A 16,841-nucleotide genomic window follows, 5' to 3' on the forward strand; every position below is an offset into this window, starting at 1 on the left:
AGTAAAAGCTTAGAATTGTTGCCAATTTTCATATCTCTTATTAGGGATTTGGAGCAACCTTTCTTGTGCTTCTCAGTAGTTTGAAAAAATATTTTTTAAAGTTTGTTCACATCCTTTTTTATCATTTATCTATTTTGAAATGGATACTTTTGTTAATAACAACCAGCATTTATAAAGCAATTTTTAAGGTCTGCAAAATGATATACAAATACAATCTTATTTGGTCTTCACAACGACCTGCAAGGTAGGTACTATTATTATTTCCATTTTATAGATGAGGAAACTGGGGCAGACTGGTCAAGTGACTTGGATAGAGTCACATAGCTAGTAAATGTCTGAGGCTAGATTTGAACTCTTATCTTCTGACTCTGAGTCCAGTGTGTCACCTATTCTTGATCTTACATAAATCCCTACATCACTTGAATATGAAACTTTTAGAGATAAGTGACACAAAGAATTTTCCTAATTGATGGTTGCCTTTCTTGTCTTAGCTGCAATGATTTTGTTATTGTGAAGGTTTTTCAATTTCAAGAAATTGAAATTATCTACTTAATCTTTTGTGATCCCTTTCTTTATTTCTCCCTGCTGGCTTCCCCTGGTTTCCTTAAAGACTCAACTAAAATCTTATCTGTACAAGAAGTCTTTCCTAATCCCTCTAAATTCTAGAGTTTTCTCTCTCTTATTTATTCCTTATTTATCTTGAAAATAACTTTTTTTTGCAAATAATTGTTAGATTGTTGTCTCCCCGATTAGACTGTGAGCTCCTTTAGGAGCTTTGGTATTTGCTACTTTTTGTATTTTTTTTTATATTGCCATTTTTTTTATCACAGAGACTGGGCCATAATAGGTGCCTAATGAATGTTGAGTGACTAACCTCTTTATTTTTTGTTTAATTAAGAATTTTCTCCCTCTTCATACTTGTGAAAGACAATTATCTTTTCTTTCCTTAAAAAAGTAGAATTGTTTATATTTGAATATCCATTTGGAACTTGGTATGATATGTTATAAGATATTTATTATTTATTTACTATGTATTTACTATGCCCCAGATACTGTGATGAAGATTGATGATACAAATACAATTAAGCAGGACAGTCCCCATTCTCAAGAATCTCATATTCTATTGGGGGAAGATTATCCATAAAGAAGATATGGGTTACAAGGGTAATGGTTTGGCACAGGTATGGCCAGAAAGTAAAGTGGATGCTTGGCTTGGATACAAGCAAGGTAAGGTGAAAGTTTACCATTCACAGCCCAGGGGAATTCCAGGGTTGGAGTCTGAGGATCTGGTGGAGAGGAGATATAGTGACCTGAGCAGAGAAGATATGGGATAATACTCCAAAAATCTGTGATTTTGTTAGTATGAATATTCATCCTATTAACAGAGATCACAACCTCTCTACGACTTCATAGATGGTCTATGAGAATTATTATAAGTGAAAAAAATCCATCACTATGTGGCCAACCTGGTGATGAATTATGCAAACTTGATGGTCTTCTTTTAACAATTATGCCCAAAATATCACTACATAAGGTGGAATTATCCGCTCACTAAAATGATTCTTTCAATTAGTGTGCAATTGTTGACAATTCCTTAGCGTTCCCATATTGCAGCTGAAAAATGTAAAATATCAGGGAGTTTAAAGTAAAGCTTTAGTAGTTAGTACTTTACAACTATAAAGTTTTAAAATTCAGGATTTAAAAAAAATATTCTTCTATAGAACTCTTCAATACAGAAACTAACTGATATCGGAACAAAATGGGATTGAACACTGGGATTGGCATCGCAGTTTTTAAACACTTGCTGTTTTGACCGTTGCTGTGTGTGTGTGTGTGTGTGTGTGTGTGTGTGTGTGTGTGTGTGTGTAGGATTTGAGGGATTGAGCGGGTCAGAATTAAATCTTAGCTTCATAGAATTTTGGCAACAAAGGGAATTTTCATATGTAAATCATTGCCCATTGGTCACTTCTAGGAAGTTGTAGAAAGGGCATAGTGAAAAATTACAGAATGTCTTTGTGTCTCCCGGGTTTACTATGGTGCTTGACACACAGGAAGTACTTAGTGAATGCTTTTGATTGATTGAATCTCAGTGTCTATGAATCTGCTACAGCAGTATAGGCAGAATGGGGCAATGTGAATTAACTCTGAGTTGATAAAATATTTTGGCCTTCAAATACAGTGCATAACAATTTTTAAATGCTTCAATATAAATTCGTTAAAACATTTATTCACTATCTACTATATGCAAGATACTGGGAAGGAGAGAAAAACATATAAGGCACTAATGCTATAATTAAGGAGTTAAAATCAAGCAAGGTAAAATATATAAATGTTGCATACAATAATCATAACAAATTTTATAGTAATTTAAGGCTTACAAAACATTTTACATATATTATTTCATTTCATCTTCATGTCAAGCCTAGGTAAATTTTGGAAGTGTATTGGATTCAATGTCAGAGCTTGTAGGTTGAAATCCTAGGCATTCTATTTAATACCTGTTTGGGCAAGCCATTTGGCCTCTGTAGGTCTCTGTTTCCTCCTTTGTAAAACATAGGGGGTGGTCTTTTATGGTCCTTTCCTGCTCTAAATCTATGATCCTATTATTATTCTCATTTTACAAATGGGAAAAATAAAATTGAGAGATACTGATCTGTTCATTGTAATACAGCTAGCAAGTTTCAGAGACTAACTTTGAACCCAGGTCTCTCCTGACTTCAATTCTAGCACTCTTTGTATTATACAACTGTGGCCATCTGCAACATGAGAAAAAAAATTAGACAAAATAATTTAGAAAAGGGAAAGACAACTCCTGTCTGAGGGAAAATTATAAAGAGAAAGATGGGGACTTAATCCAGACCTTGAAGAATCAGTATGATTTTAATATGTAGAGATGGAGAAATATGTGGTAGGGACATCTTCAAGGGGTGAGGTAAAACATATAAAGCATGGAAGCAGAATATAAGGATGGAAATGCCAGTTGGGGCCAGATAATGAAAGCTTAAATGCCTATCTAAGAAGTTTGTAAGTCTTTACAATACCACAAAAGCTAAGAGTTGGAAAGAGCTTCAGAAACTGTTTGGTTCAACATACTCAACACAAGTCACACAAAATTACCTAGCCTTCATTAGTAAACCTCAGTCTAGGGGGGAATTCAACTACCTCTTAAGGCAACCCATTTAGAAAGTAATGGGCAAAGAAATTATGTTATCATGATGGTGTTTGGGTAATACTAATTGGTCATTCCAATGTAGAATGGCTTTGAAAGGAAGAAATAGGATGCAGAGAGGTCAGATGGAAAACTATAAAAATTGTCTAGGTGAAAGGTAATGAGGAAATAAACTAGAGTGTTATCAGTGGGAATAGAAATGGCTTTGTAACTGCATGAGGAATGGAAAGGGACAGAAACAAAGATGACTCAAAAGTATCGAGATTGTACTTTAATGGGTATTTCAACTTATTTATGCCTCAAATTTAGTTCTCAATCCATCTATGCCTTCTCATACTATAGATTTCTTATCCATGTTCTTCATGGGTTGATAAATTTGTTTTGGGACTTGTTTGCCTTCAGGTATCCGAGGAACATCTATGTAGAGTATTGGTAGGGTATTAGGAATACAAGGCCAAGACTCAGGAGAAAAAGTGATACTTAAAGTCATGGACATGGGGGGCAGAGCCAAGATGGCAGCTGGAAAGCAGAGACCTGCATGAGCTCCCCTCCAGGTCCCTCCAAAAACCTATAAAAATGGCTCTGAAGAGATTCTAAAAATGCAGAACCCACAAAATAGCACAGGGAAGCAGGGTTGCAGCCCAGGACAGCCCGGATGGTTGCTGGGAGAGGTCTGTCCCACACAGAGCTGGGAGAGAAGTGGAGCAGAGGCCAGTGTGGGTGGCAGCAGGACCAACCAGACCAGGAGCCAGGTGGAACAGGCCAAATGCTATGAATCAGTAAGCTGTGGCAGTTACCAGACTTCTCAACCCACAAACACCAAAGACAACAGAGAAGGTTGGTGAGAAAAGCTGCAGGGGACAGAGTGAAAGTTCACAGTTTAGCAACTGCCCAGGGGCAGTGGAGGTGGGGCAGCTACAGAACTACAGCTGCAGTTGCTTCTGGCCCCAGGCCCACCTGGTGGGGGGAATTAAGTGGCAGATCAAAGCAGAAGTGCAGAGCCTGCTTAAGATCTGAATCAGGTCCAGGTTGGTGGTTCTTGGGGGAGGAGTCGTGCTGGTGTGGCAGATCTGGCTGTATAGAAATAGCTCTGAAAACAACAGCACATCCCCTCAAGCTTAGAACAAAGTACTCTTTACTCTACAAGCAGTCATACCCCCAAGAAAAACTCAAAGGTCAAGTGAGTTGGCTGGGAACGTGGCCAGGCAGAGAAAACGAACTCAGATTCAGTCTCAGACTTTGGAATTTTCCTTTGATGACAAAGAAGACCAAAATACACAGCCAGAAGAAGTCAACACAGTCAAAAAGCCTACAACAAAAGCCTCCAAGAAAAACATGAACTTGTCTCAGGCCATGGAAGAGCTCAAAAAGGATTTGGAAAAGCAAGTTAGAGAAGTAGAGGAAAAATTGGGAAGAGAAATGAGAGTGATTTGAGAAAACCATGAAAAACAAGTCAATGACTTGCTAAAGGAGACCCAAAAAATGCTGAAAAATACACTGAAGAAAACAACACCTTAAAAATAGACTAACTCAAATGGCAAAAGAGCTGCAAAAAACCAATGAGGAGAAGAATGCCTTGAAAGGTAGAATTAGCCAAATGAAAAAGAAGGTCCAAAAGACCACTGAAGAAAATACTGCCTTAAAAATTAGATTGGAGCAAGTGGAAGATAGTGACTTGATGAGAAATCAAGATATTACAAAACAGAACCAAAGGAATGAAAAAGTGGAAGACAATGTCAAATATCTCATTGGAAAAACCACTGGCCTGGAAAATAGATCCAGTAGAGATCATTTAAAAATTATTGGACTACCTGAAAGCCATGATCAAAAAAAGAGCCTAGATATCATCTTTCAAGAAATTATCAAGGAGAACTGCCCTGATATTCTAGAGCCAGAGGGTGAAATAGAAATTGAAAGAATCCACAGATCGCTTCCTCAAAAAGACCCCAAAAAGAAAACTCCTATGAATATTATTGCCAAATTCCAGAGCTCCCAGGTCAAGGAGAAAATACTGCAAGCTGCCAGAAGGAAACAACTTGAGTATTGTGGAAACACAATCAGAATAACACAAGATCTAGCAGCTTGTACGTGAAGGGATCGAAGGGCTTGGAACATGATATTCTGGAGGTCAGTGGAGCTAGGATTAAAACCAAGAATCACCTACCCAGCAAAACTCAGTATAATGCTCCAAGGCAAAAAATGGATTTTCAATAAAATAGAGGGCTTTCAAGCTTTCTCAGTGAAAAGACCAGAGCTGAATAGAAAATTTGGCTTTCAAACACAAGAATCATGAGAAGCATGAAAAGGTAAACAAGAAAGAGAAATCACAAGGGACTTACTAAAGTTGAACTGTTTTGTTTACATTCCTACATGGAAAGCTGATGTGTATGATTCATGAGACCTCAGTATTAGGGTAGCTGAAGGGAATATACATATATATATATATATATATATATATAGATATAGATATAGATATAGATATATAGATATATAGATATAGATATAGATATAGATATATAGATATATATCTATATACATATATAGATCTATCTATCTATCTATCTATATATATATATATATATATATTTACAGAGAGAGAGAGAGAGAGAGAGAGAGAGAGGGCGGGCACAGGGTGAGTTGAATATGAAGGGATGATATCTAAAAAAATAAAATCAAATTAAGGGATGAGAGAGGAAAAAATGGAGAGAGAGAGAAAGGGAGAGATAGGATGGGGTAAATTATCTTGCATAAAAGTGGCAAGAAAAAGCAGTTCTGTAGGGAGGGAAGAGGGGGAAGGGGAGGGGGAATGAGTGAATCTTGCTCTCATCAGGTTTGACCTGAGGAGGGAATACCATACACACTCAATTAGGTATCTTACCCCACAGGAAAGAAGGAGGAAGAAGATAAAAAAGGGGGGATGATAGAAGGGAGGGCAGATAGCGGGAGGAGGCAATCAAAAACAAATACTTTCAAAAAGGGACAGGGTCAAGGGAGAAAATTCAATAAAGGGGGATAGGTTAGGAAGGAGCAAAATATAGTTAGTCTTTCACAACATGAGTATTGTGGATGTGGCCTATGTTGAACTGCTTGCCTTCTTAGGGAGGGTGGGTGGGGAGGGAAGAGGGGAGAGAATTTGGAACTCAAAGTTTTAAAAACAGATGTTCAAAAACAAAAAAAAGTTTCTGCATGTAACCAGGAAATAAGACACACAGGCAAGGGGGCATAGAAATTTATCTTACCCTACAAAAAATTAAGGGAAAAGGTAATGGGAGGGGATTGGGGTGACAGAAGGGAGGGCTGACTGGGGAACGGAACAACCAGAACATATGCCATCTTGGAATGGGCAGGAGTGTAGAAATGGGGAGAGAAATTAATAATTCAAACTCTTGTGAAAACCAATGCTGAAAACTAAATATATTAAATAAATTTAAAAAAAGAAAATGAAGTGATATTAATAATAAACATACATGTATCCAATAGCATGGGTTTCAAATTCTGAAAGGAAAAGATAAATGAATTAAAGTTGGAAATAGACATTAAGACTATTCTAGTAAGGAACCTCAACTTCTCCCTGTCAGAATTAAATAAATTTAACAAAAAAATAAACAAGAAGGGAGCTATGGACATAAGTAGAATTTTACAAAAGTTAAGTTGATAGAAATCGAAGGGGGATGACTGAACAAGTTGTGGTATATGACTGTTGTGGAACGCCATCATGCCTTAAGAATTGATGAGCAGGATGGTTTCAGAAAAACCTGGGAATATTTATGAATACTCATGCAAGATGAAGTGAGTAGAACCATGAGAACACTGCATATGGAAACAGCAATATTGTAAAGGTGATCAGCTGTGAAAGACTTAGGTATTCTGATCAAGACATTCGTACAGGACAATTCCAAATGAACCGTATGTAAAAATGCAATCCACCTCCAGAGGGAGAAGTGACGAACTCTGAATGAATATTGAAACATGCTTTTATTTTACTTTTTCTCTCTTTTTTGGTTGACTTTCCTTTTGCAATATGGCTAATATCGAAATATATTTTGCATGACTTCACATTTGTAATCAATATCAAGTTGCTTGCCTTCCTAAGGAGGAAGTAGGGTTTTAAAGGAGGGAGAGAATTTGAAACTCAATTTTTTAAATGAATGTAATGTTTTTACATGTAATTGGGAAACATTTAATGAAATAAATAAAATATTTATTGAAAACAAAAAAAAAAGAAAAAAATAAAGTCATGGACCTGGGTAAAATAACTGAGGGTATGAGTTTACTGTTAGACCAGCAGTTCTGGGAATATTCAGTGTATAAGAACATCAAGAAAAGTAAATGAGAGAAGAAATAATTAGAGAAAGGAGTAGAACCCAGATGTTACAGTATTACAAGGTTTAAAGGGACACAGTATCAAGAAGAAAGGGGTGGTCAACAGTGTCAGATAGTCTACATAGGACATGGAGGCTATGAAAAGGCCAATAGATTTAGTGACCAGGAGGTCATCAGTGACCCTCAAGCTAAGGATTTCAGCATAGGGGTACAGGTAAAATTAAGAATATCGAGGAGGTAGAGGCTGCAAGTATATACCGCTGTTTTGAGAACGCTGATAGTGTACAAGGAAAGCCAGAGAGGGGACTGTAGTTCAAACAAGTGTGGAGATCAGGTGTTTTTAGGACATGATGGTATGGTTATGGAGTAAAGAAAATAAATTGAAGGAAAATAAATGAGTAGGGATGAAGTGATATTGATAAATTACAATTCAGACTAGAGAGAGGTGAGAGAACTTAACTGGCCTGGTTCTATCCAGTACAAAAGGAAAAGGGGTCACAGTGATCAAAGAAGTAGGGGTAGAAATAGATATCTGAGAAGAATAGAAAAGGTCTGGATAAATTGCAGTGGGGAATATGACAGGGAATCACAAAGAAATGCACTGCAAAATTGCCAGATAAGGATTAGGAGAGTATAAATTTCTATTGGATTGAATCTGTAATTCTCCAGCAAGACTCAGGAGCTTAGAGATAGAAGTGGTAAGAGTTAATGATGACAAAAAGTATTCAAAGAACTGAGAACTGGCAAAGTGAGTCCATGAGACAGAGATGAGATATTCTAACATGGAAATAAAAACATTCTTGGTATAATTGAGCATTGTATTTGGAAAATCTAGGTTAACAAATGAACCTTTAGGAGGGGGCCTAGAGACTTAGGGATTAGGGCCAAAGTATTACTTTTTAAGCAATGGGTAGGTAATGGGGGGCAGGTAATAGGTAGGATGGGAGCAGGTGCTACTTGTCTATAATAGGCAAGTTTCTCCTTTAGGATGGCTGTCAGGAAGAGTGTGGTGATAAATCTGAAAAAAGCAAAGTCAGGTGTTCCATTGGCCTTCTCACCAACCTTGCCTTTGGCAAATTGTTCAGAGATGACCATAAACCTCAGCGCCATCTTTCCTATAATATCTCTGTTTGTTGCTCCCCACTTTTCTTTCACCTGTTAATTCACCTTTGCCAATCTATTTCTCAAATGTACATACTTTTTATTTCTTCCTTTCATGTTCCTACTCATTAAATTGCCTTCCAACTCTTACTTATCTCAAAAAATCTTTTTCTTCTTGCCATTTGTGAGACAAAAGCATTCCGAGGTATTGTTATTAAGTATAACATCAACTCTAGTATATCAAACAAAAGGAAAGTAATAGGTTTTAAGAAAAGAATAAGCTTAATTTAAAAAGTTACACTGCCATAAATCACTAGAGTTCTTGATAAAATTATGCCTTCAGATACTGTGCAAGTTTCTAACTACCTCCTTCTTCTTCTTTAAGTGTCAAAGTTTGGTATATACTTTAAAAACATTTCTCATAGAATGTAATACTTCCATTTAATGATTTGCATTGTACCAGTATTGTTTTCCACTTTTTCCCATTGAAAATGTAAAGTATTTCGGCCATATTACAGGTTAATTTGAATTTTTAGTCTGGCCTGGAAACTTATTCACAATTTACAACATTGTTTTTCTTTAGAAAAAAATCACTTTAAGTTTCACACAGCTAAAATATTGACAAACTTTTAGAACACAAGTCATTTGTAAGCTAAAGCCTTCTTAAATCCTTGTGTATTCCTTAATATGTGGAATGTAGCTGGATTAATAATAAAAAAGTATTGCAAACATAAAATGCTATATAAATGCTAAATAGTAATAACGAGAGTGCTGATTCATTTTTTCCCCTAATGACATTTTGTAAAAGCTGTAGAAAAAAATGGTTGCATATTTGCATTTAAAAGAATGTAGAAAGGGTAATTGTATTTGTTAGGTTGGCCAGTGCCCACTAGGACATTCTTTTTTCCAGAATGGAAACATGGAAATTATCTCATGTGTGCCCTTGATTTAGCTAAGTTGCATACGGCAAAATTTCAAAATTTGATTTTATGTCTTTCATCTTGTTCATATTATACTGGCACTTCTAGTAGGTGGGGTATTTAGAATGAAACAACAACCCATATCTTCCTGCTGACTGCCCTACATTGTCAATATGGGGATGAATAACTGGATAGCAAACCTCTCTCTCAGGGCTTCCAACCTCTGTATTTATGTTCAAATGTTTGGTCATTCCGTTAGCACCGCTCCTAGCTCAAGCACCTTGTTTCTCCAATCACCAGCACACATCCTCTCTGTTTCTATGCCAAGTTCACAAATTGACTGCCTCCCTCCACTCAAACTCTTTACTCTCAGGGACAGCTGATTCTCTATTCCCGTACTCACAGCATCCAGACCACCCCTCTGACTATTTCTTGATGTTCCTAAATGCCTCATCTTTCGTCCCCACTATGGAGTTGAAATCACTTGTTCTTTCTTTCATCCAACCATCTTTTGCAAGGGCAAATGATGAGAGGTGGGGAGGAAATCTTGCTACAAAAGTCACAATACCTATAATGCATTTCAGCCCCAAAGTGTTCAGATCTCATGTCTGTATTATTTAAGAGGATAAATGAGGAAACTTAAAAGATTTTTTTGTAATTTTCTCAGAATATATAAATAAGAAAGCACATTTCCAGGAAAGTTGTAAATTTGCTTCTACAATAGGTCATGAGATCGTAGATTTAGAGTTGGAAGATGTTGTCATAAGGGTCCCCTAATCCATTTTTCTCATTTTACCTGTAAGATAACTGAGATCCAGAGAGCTTAGATGATTTCACAAAGTCACACAGATAGTAAATGGCAGAGCTGAGATTCAATATAGATCCTTAGAATGTAATGTAGTGGTCTCTTTACAATCCTACAGGACCTCATATTTTATTCACCAAACACCTTGTTCATATTTGCTTCTAGAAAATCCTTCTACTACATATCGAGTTCCTACCTTGTCACTCAAAGAAATTATCCTAATCCTCTTCATTTTTCTTCAAGTTCCCCCAAAGTATCTCTAACCATCATACTTACACCAGGAGACTCACCTTTTTACTTCACTAAGAAGAAAGCTTCCAAAACTCCCTTCACTTCACACAAATTATCAGTAGCAGTATCTATTATCTCCTTCCTATCTCATATCATGGAGAAAAAATTGTTCCTATTCTTCCCCGAGGAATTCAGTATAGATCTCTTCTTCATGTATTTGGTCAGATCAGGCACATATTTGGTTTCAGTGGCATTTTTCCCCCTAATGTATTCTGTTCCTGAACATATGGTTTTCTACCAGTTTTCGAGTGTCTGCCAGTTTTCAAGTGTCCTTCTAAATAAATACACATTGTTACGAGTGGAATGGGCAGTGGATGGAGAATTAGGTTTGATTTCTTTTTCTGCCAAAAGTTGCTTTGTGTCCTTGTATGAGTCATTGTCCCTTCTGAGCCTGTTTTCTTGTGTGTAAGAAACAAAGAATTAGATCCAATAATTTTATGTCTGTTCTAGATAAAATTCCCAAGATTTTCTTTATGGGAAACTTACTTATTTGATTTAAATCATGATTACATACATATTGCTTAAATGGACACATAATCTTTTAAATTTTTTCCCATTCACTTTTAAGGCTACTCATCATTTTAGTTAGTAAAATTATTACTTTCCTAAACTTGTTTGCTCTCAATAATTTACCTAAATTGATCCAAAATACTGAGTATCATGGTATGCATATATTTTTCAGGAGAAAAGTAATGACCAAAAGGAAAGAATTCACTTCCTATGAATAACATTGACAACCTTTGGAGTCAAAACAAATATGTCCAATAAAATTTCTATATGTAAAGAATATAATATGTCTACACATGTATCTGTATATATATCTATATATTTATTTATATATATATAGATATACATACACAATTTGTTGAAAGAAGGGAGACACTTTTAGAGTGTTTGTGTAGATTATATCAAAACTCCTATGGATGTTAATTGAAATTCTCATATTCCACATACCATGCAGAAATTTTACTTCTAAATGTATTCTTTGTACCTCTCAATTACATTAAAGCTGTGCCAAGCTATTGGGTATTTAGTCAGGGCACTGATGCATGGAAATGGATATTTATGCAAGCATTTGCAAATCCAGGTGAAATCTCAACCTTTGCAAAATGGACACAGCCTTCATTGTTGTTTTTGTTGTTGTTGAGGTGAAAATGTAATCTCTGAGTTAAATGAGCAATATGGTTTAAAAGTAGAACTTTTATCATTTTCTTGATGTTTATCATTATAAAAGCTGGCTTTTAATCAAAATGGTCATTACCACTTGTACTCAAGTTTGTTTTTTTCTTTTTAAATTTCAAATCATGTATATTGTGTTTACACTTTCTTCACATCCCCAGTGATAATATTTCATCTAGAGTATGTATATAATCACATTCCAAAGTGGATGTATTCACATGTGTATACCATTTACAGTCTGTTGATATAAATTAGAGATATTCCTGAATAATTTTTGAGGAAATGGAATCATTCTAACAAGACTATTGTAGTAAATCATTTTCAAAAACTGTGTTTTCATAATTGAAAAGAACTTAATTCAGCCTGGCACTCAAAATTTAGAAATAAATGTTGATCACCACCAAATTAGTTGAAGTGGAATAGAGTACCACATTATTTAAATAAAAAAATAAGATTGCTGTTGGCCCAGGAACAGCCACTGACCTACTTACCTAACTTAAATTACTTAACTTGAAGAAAATCATTGATTTTTTAAATACAGTAGGCCTAGAAGAGTAGAACCATAAATATGCAGTAACATGGGCAAAATGGAAGCATTGCACTATTTCTCATGGGTATTCAAGCAAGGACTTTCAGGAGGGTTGGAGACATTTATCCACTTCTACTTGAATAGCTTTGTCCACTTTTCATTGTAACCAGCTGAACTAGAAATTAGGCATTTGTGAGGTATCCAGAAATACCCCTTTAGCAAACAACAAAAAGGAAACTTCCTTTGTTGCTATTATATCCCTGGGTTACACTAGTCCCAATGGCTAATTTGTTGGCATCATTGCCACTCTCCTTTATATCTCCTCATCACTTGAATGCATCCTTTTAAAATGTTTGCAATGACCTCCCTGTTCTTCTACAATAAGCTTTGTAGACACTATTTTAAGTAAGAATAAACCATTCAGGAATAAGAAAGAGAATAAAAGAGGGAAACAGTGAGAGGGAAATGTAAGTCGACAACTTTAAAAAAAAAACTGAAATGGAAAGAAGATATCATGCTGTAGTCCAAAAAGCAAAGTTAAAACAGCCATGAAGATTCATCATAGCAGAATAGAAATGTGTGGTCTGTCATAGACTTGTTTGTGGGCTGATAATTATTTGCACTATTCTTTTTCAAAGAACAGATCAAATTACAATCACCTATACTTGTGAGTAATATGAACTTGAACATATCATAGTTTTATTTTTAATCTGACAGAGACCCATAGCATGAAATCTTCAATGAGATTAGAGAAAAGCTAGGATTCTATTAAATTAGTCATTTACTAAGCATCTACCATACGAAGGGGATTGAATTGGGTGCTTGGTCTAGCCACAAAACAGTGACAGTGATAATGATAGTTCATGTTTATACAGTGTTTTATCATTTGCCCAGTGTTTTTTCTCAGTTCTGTGGGACTGTCAACATAAACAAGTTTTCTATCTTATTGATGAAGAAACTGCAGAATAGAGAGTTTTATTGATTGGACCTTAGGTACAAAGCAAACAACTAGAAACACTAAGCCTTTAAGCAACATCTTCTTACTCTAGGCCAGTATTCTTCATAGGAATACTGGACTAGAATATTAATTCTGAATTAAGATAGTTTTCATTTGCAAGGAGCATGCAGTAAAATAGACTCAGATTATGCACAAAGAACAATCATTATATATCATGGGACTACAATATGGCGGAAAACATGAGGCCTCTAAAGCATCAAATCACATAAACTGGCCAACTATTCCAAAACAATAGCGCAGAACACATCTTCTTGGTGCCTGACAAAGGCAGCTTGATCTTCACAATATACTTGTAAACACAGAGACCAATCAAAAGTAATATTTCAAAGTTGGAAGGCTAATCTAATCCGAATCCTGAATGACTTGTAAGTCTGCACCCCATATGCATTTTCGGAATCGAGAAAGTAATGCCCAAAGGCGGACTCACCTGATCTGCTGTCCAGAGGTCCAAAATCCAAAGAATACTTCACAACATGATAATTGTTCCACACATACAGTAGATTGTCCCGAGGGTTATAATCCACAGCAGCTATGTACTGGTATGAGTTTGGAAAGGGTACATCCACCAAACTATCTTTACTTTGGTCAGTGTTGTAAATATAGTCTATCTTATTCCCTGTAGCCTCATTGTCATCATCTTCATATACAGATTTGACCACATACAAAATCCCACAAATCATAAATGCGTTGGAAGCTGACCTTTTATCATAGGCTGTATCCCATGTGCCTTCGATCCTTAAAGTATAAGGATTCAATTGGCTAATGACAATTTTACCATTGTTCTGTTCTGTTGCATAGATGACCCATAGCCCATTCTCATCTACTGCCAGGTCTATGTCAGATTTGCCTCCCCACCGGTAAGGGGACGTATCATGGTAATTGGCATTAGCTATGATGGCCTCCCCACTCTTTATCCTAGTCCGCAAGTCAAATTTAACTATATTTCTTGTGCGCTCCTTGTTGAAGAACAAAGCTCCATCATAGACTACAAATCCTGTGCCATCTACCCGGTGAGGGAGCTTGTAAGTTGTTGTTGGCCTTCCAGCAATAAAATCATCCTTGGATGAGTACTCTGTGAGGGTGTCCGTTCTGTAAGGAGTCCAGGGCATGTAATAAATCTTGTCTGAAGCCTGAAGGGGGTCCTTGCACCATGCCCCTGACTGGTGATCAGACTCAAACAAATGCTCACTCTGGTATACGCCTTTGAGCAGTCCAGGACAAAGAAAAACTGTCAGGAGGAAAAGTTAAAAAAGAAAAATACAATTAGTTTCTGTATCTTGTCATGTCTTCTTATGCCTCATTATTTTGGAATTCAATACTAGAGACACCTACCAAAAAGCTACTGGAGATACAAATGACTTGTTTATCTGCCATTCTTCTTGAAGCAGGAAATATTTTTCCTCATTGATTTTGGTTTTTCAAAATAATTTTCTTTTTGTTCATTACATTTAAATCTGTACAGTAAATGTACTTACTTGCATTATTCTTTCCATACACATAATTCCAATGTTTTAATATGTGTACATATATGTAGAGTGTATATATATATATATATATGCATATGTACACACATGTTCTCTGTAGTATGTTAATTAGGTAAAAAGATGATTCCTCAGAATATTTTCATGCAATTAAAAAATGAGTCCACTGAAGAATTTCCTGTAAAATTGCAATAAAAGACCCATCCTTATAGCCCAAGTGATATTAACAATTTAATAGGTATCATTAAGGAGCAAAAGGCAATCCCTTAGTCATTCACAAGAATGCTTAAAGCAAAAGTAGAGTTGGAGAACAGACCATCAATTCAGCTAGCAAAAAGGACTCCCAAAGCTGCTACAGTGCACACAGAGCATGCAATCCACACAATTAAATAATGAGTGATGGATGGGTATTGAAAGGAGAAAGAGAAGGCAGGAAAGAAAAGAAGGAAGGAAGAAAGGAATAAGGAAAGAAGAAAAAGGTGGGAAGTTCATTGAGAGGAACCCAAGATCTAGATTTTAATCAGTTAAAAATGTCCTGTTAAATATAGTAGTATTTGAATTTAAAAGCATGTACCTTCCAATGTTACATGACAGGAGCGTAAGAGAATAGTACCATTTACTATGGTCTTTTGCTGCTCAAACTTCAGAATGAAAATGGCCAGCAATTAACTGACACTTAGGTTTTAGTATGATTCAGTAGCATATGTTGCACAAAAGGTGGGAGGAAGCATAAGACACTCTGATTGGTTTACCTCTTACAAAGCTGCTTGAAAATTGGTGCAAAGAAAATGTCTTGAAAAAGAAACATGTGCTCTTATTATGATTGTGAAATAGAGAATTGTACTAGGTGGGCAAATTAAGTTATCTCAGCATATTTGAATGACGAACCACGATTCCGTATATTATGGGCTATATTCTCCCCTTGACCCAAATTTGACATAGGCATTAGTGATAAGCTCATTAGCAGAAATCACAAGCATACAAACAGGGCAAAACAAATGTAAGACAATAGGCAAAGAATGTTGTTAGGTTTTGAAACGGAAAACAATTACTAGGAAACCAAAGCTTTTATTTTTCTAGAATAAAAAAGGGGAGCCAGGGGGAGAAATTGGCCACTGAGTTGTTCTAAAGGTAGGGAAATCTAAAAACTGGCTATTTGTGTATAATTTAATGCATTTCACCATTGATGTTTAACCACTGAGTTCTTTTTTATTGATTCTATTAAAATGGATTGTAATGATTTTCCAGTTTTACTGTTATAAATATGATGTCCTAGAACATCATTTCTATTAGGGTTCCAAGTCTTCATTATATTCAAACCAATAGTACTTGGTTTTAGAATGGATTTATTTTATTGTGTTTCAGAAGAGTCCTCCCTCCCCATCCCAACAACAAATAAGCAAGGACAGGGAACAAAGCTGGGGCAAATAATCTAGCATATATACAGGCAAACAAATGCCTATATATACACATACTAATGTAATTACTATCTATCACCAGCTATAGAAAGAAGGCAAAATACTTTTCTAACAAATAATGGGAATAAAATAAAACTTCTTTAAAAAAATTAGGATAAAAGGATTAAATTGCCACTAATTAATCTTAATGATCTATTTAGTGAAGTTGAGCAGCAGAGGGACTAAATAAGCTTTCATAAAATAGGTAAAAATTAATGACAAAAATATTTAAACTATATGTTAAACTGTTAAATAACTTAGCCTAAAATAAGTAATATATATATATATATAATTTATGAAAGGTATTTAATTACCTTTTTGTTCCACTTCTATTGGAGAGAGAGAAGTAAAGAGAGAAAGAAGAAAAGAGAATAGATTAATGGTACTGTATTGGCTAGGCACCTTTATCTTTACCTCTTTCAAATTTAAAGGAAATATTAATTTACTTCATTCATATGTAATCCATTGGACAGTAATTTGTTAAAAAGTCATTGCTCTAATTCAAGGTAAATTTAAAATAAATACCTTATATAAGCTTTGAATTAAAAAAAGACCAAAATTAATCAAA

At 35.5% G+C, this 16,841-nt stretch overlaps 1 protein-coding gene across 1 annotated transcript in view; it reads right to left on the reverse strand.

The window, feature by feature from the left end:
* Nucleotides 1-16,596, reverse strand: part of ADGRL3 (adhesion G protein-coupled receptor L3) — a 373,586-nt gene extending 356,990 nt beyond the window's left edge. The window contains exons 1-2 of the mRNA XM_036763952.1: nt 16,588-16,596; nt 13,763-14,563 (exon numbers count right to left, since the gene is read on the reverse strand). Of these exons, the coding sequence (XP_036619847.1) occupies nt 13,763-14,444 (682 nt within the window). The 5' untranslated portion in view covers nt 14,445-14,563; nt 16,588-16,596. The remainder of the gene's footprint in view (nt 1-13,762; nt 14,564-16,587) is intronic.
* Between the last annotated feature and the right edge of the window lie 245 nt (nt 16,597-16,841).

This window comes from Trichosurus vulpecula, chromosome 6 (genome assembly GCF_011100635.1).
Source record: "Trichosurus vulpecula isolate mTriVul1 chromosome 6, mTriVul1.pri, whole genome shotgun sequence".
Taxonomy (NCBI): Eukaryota; Metazoa; Chordata; class Mammalia; order Diprotodontia; family Phalangeridae; genus Trichosurus; species Trichosurus vulpecula.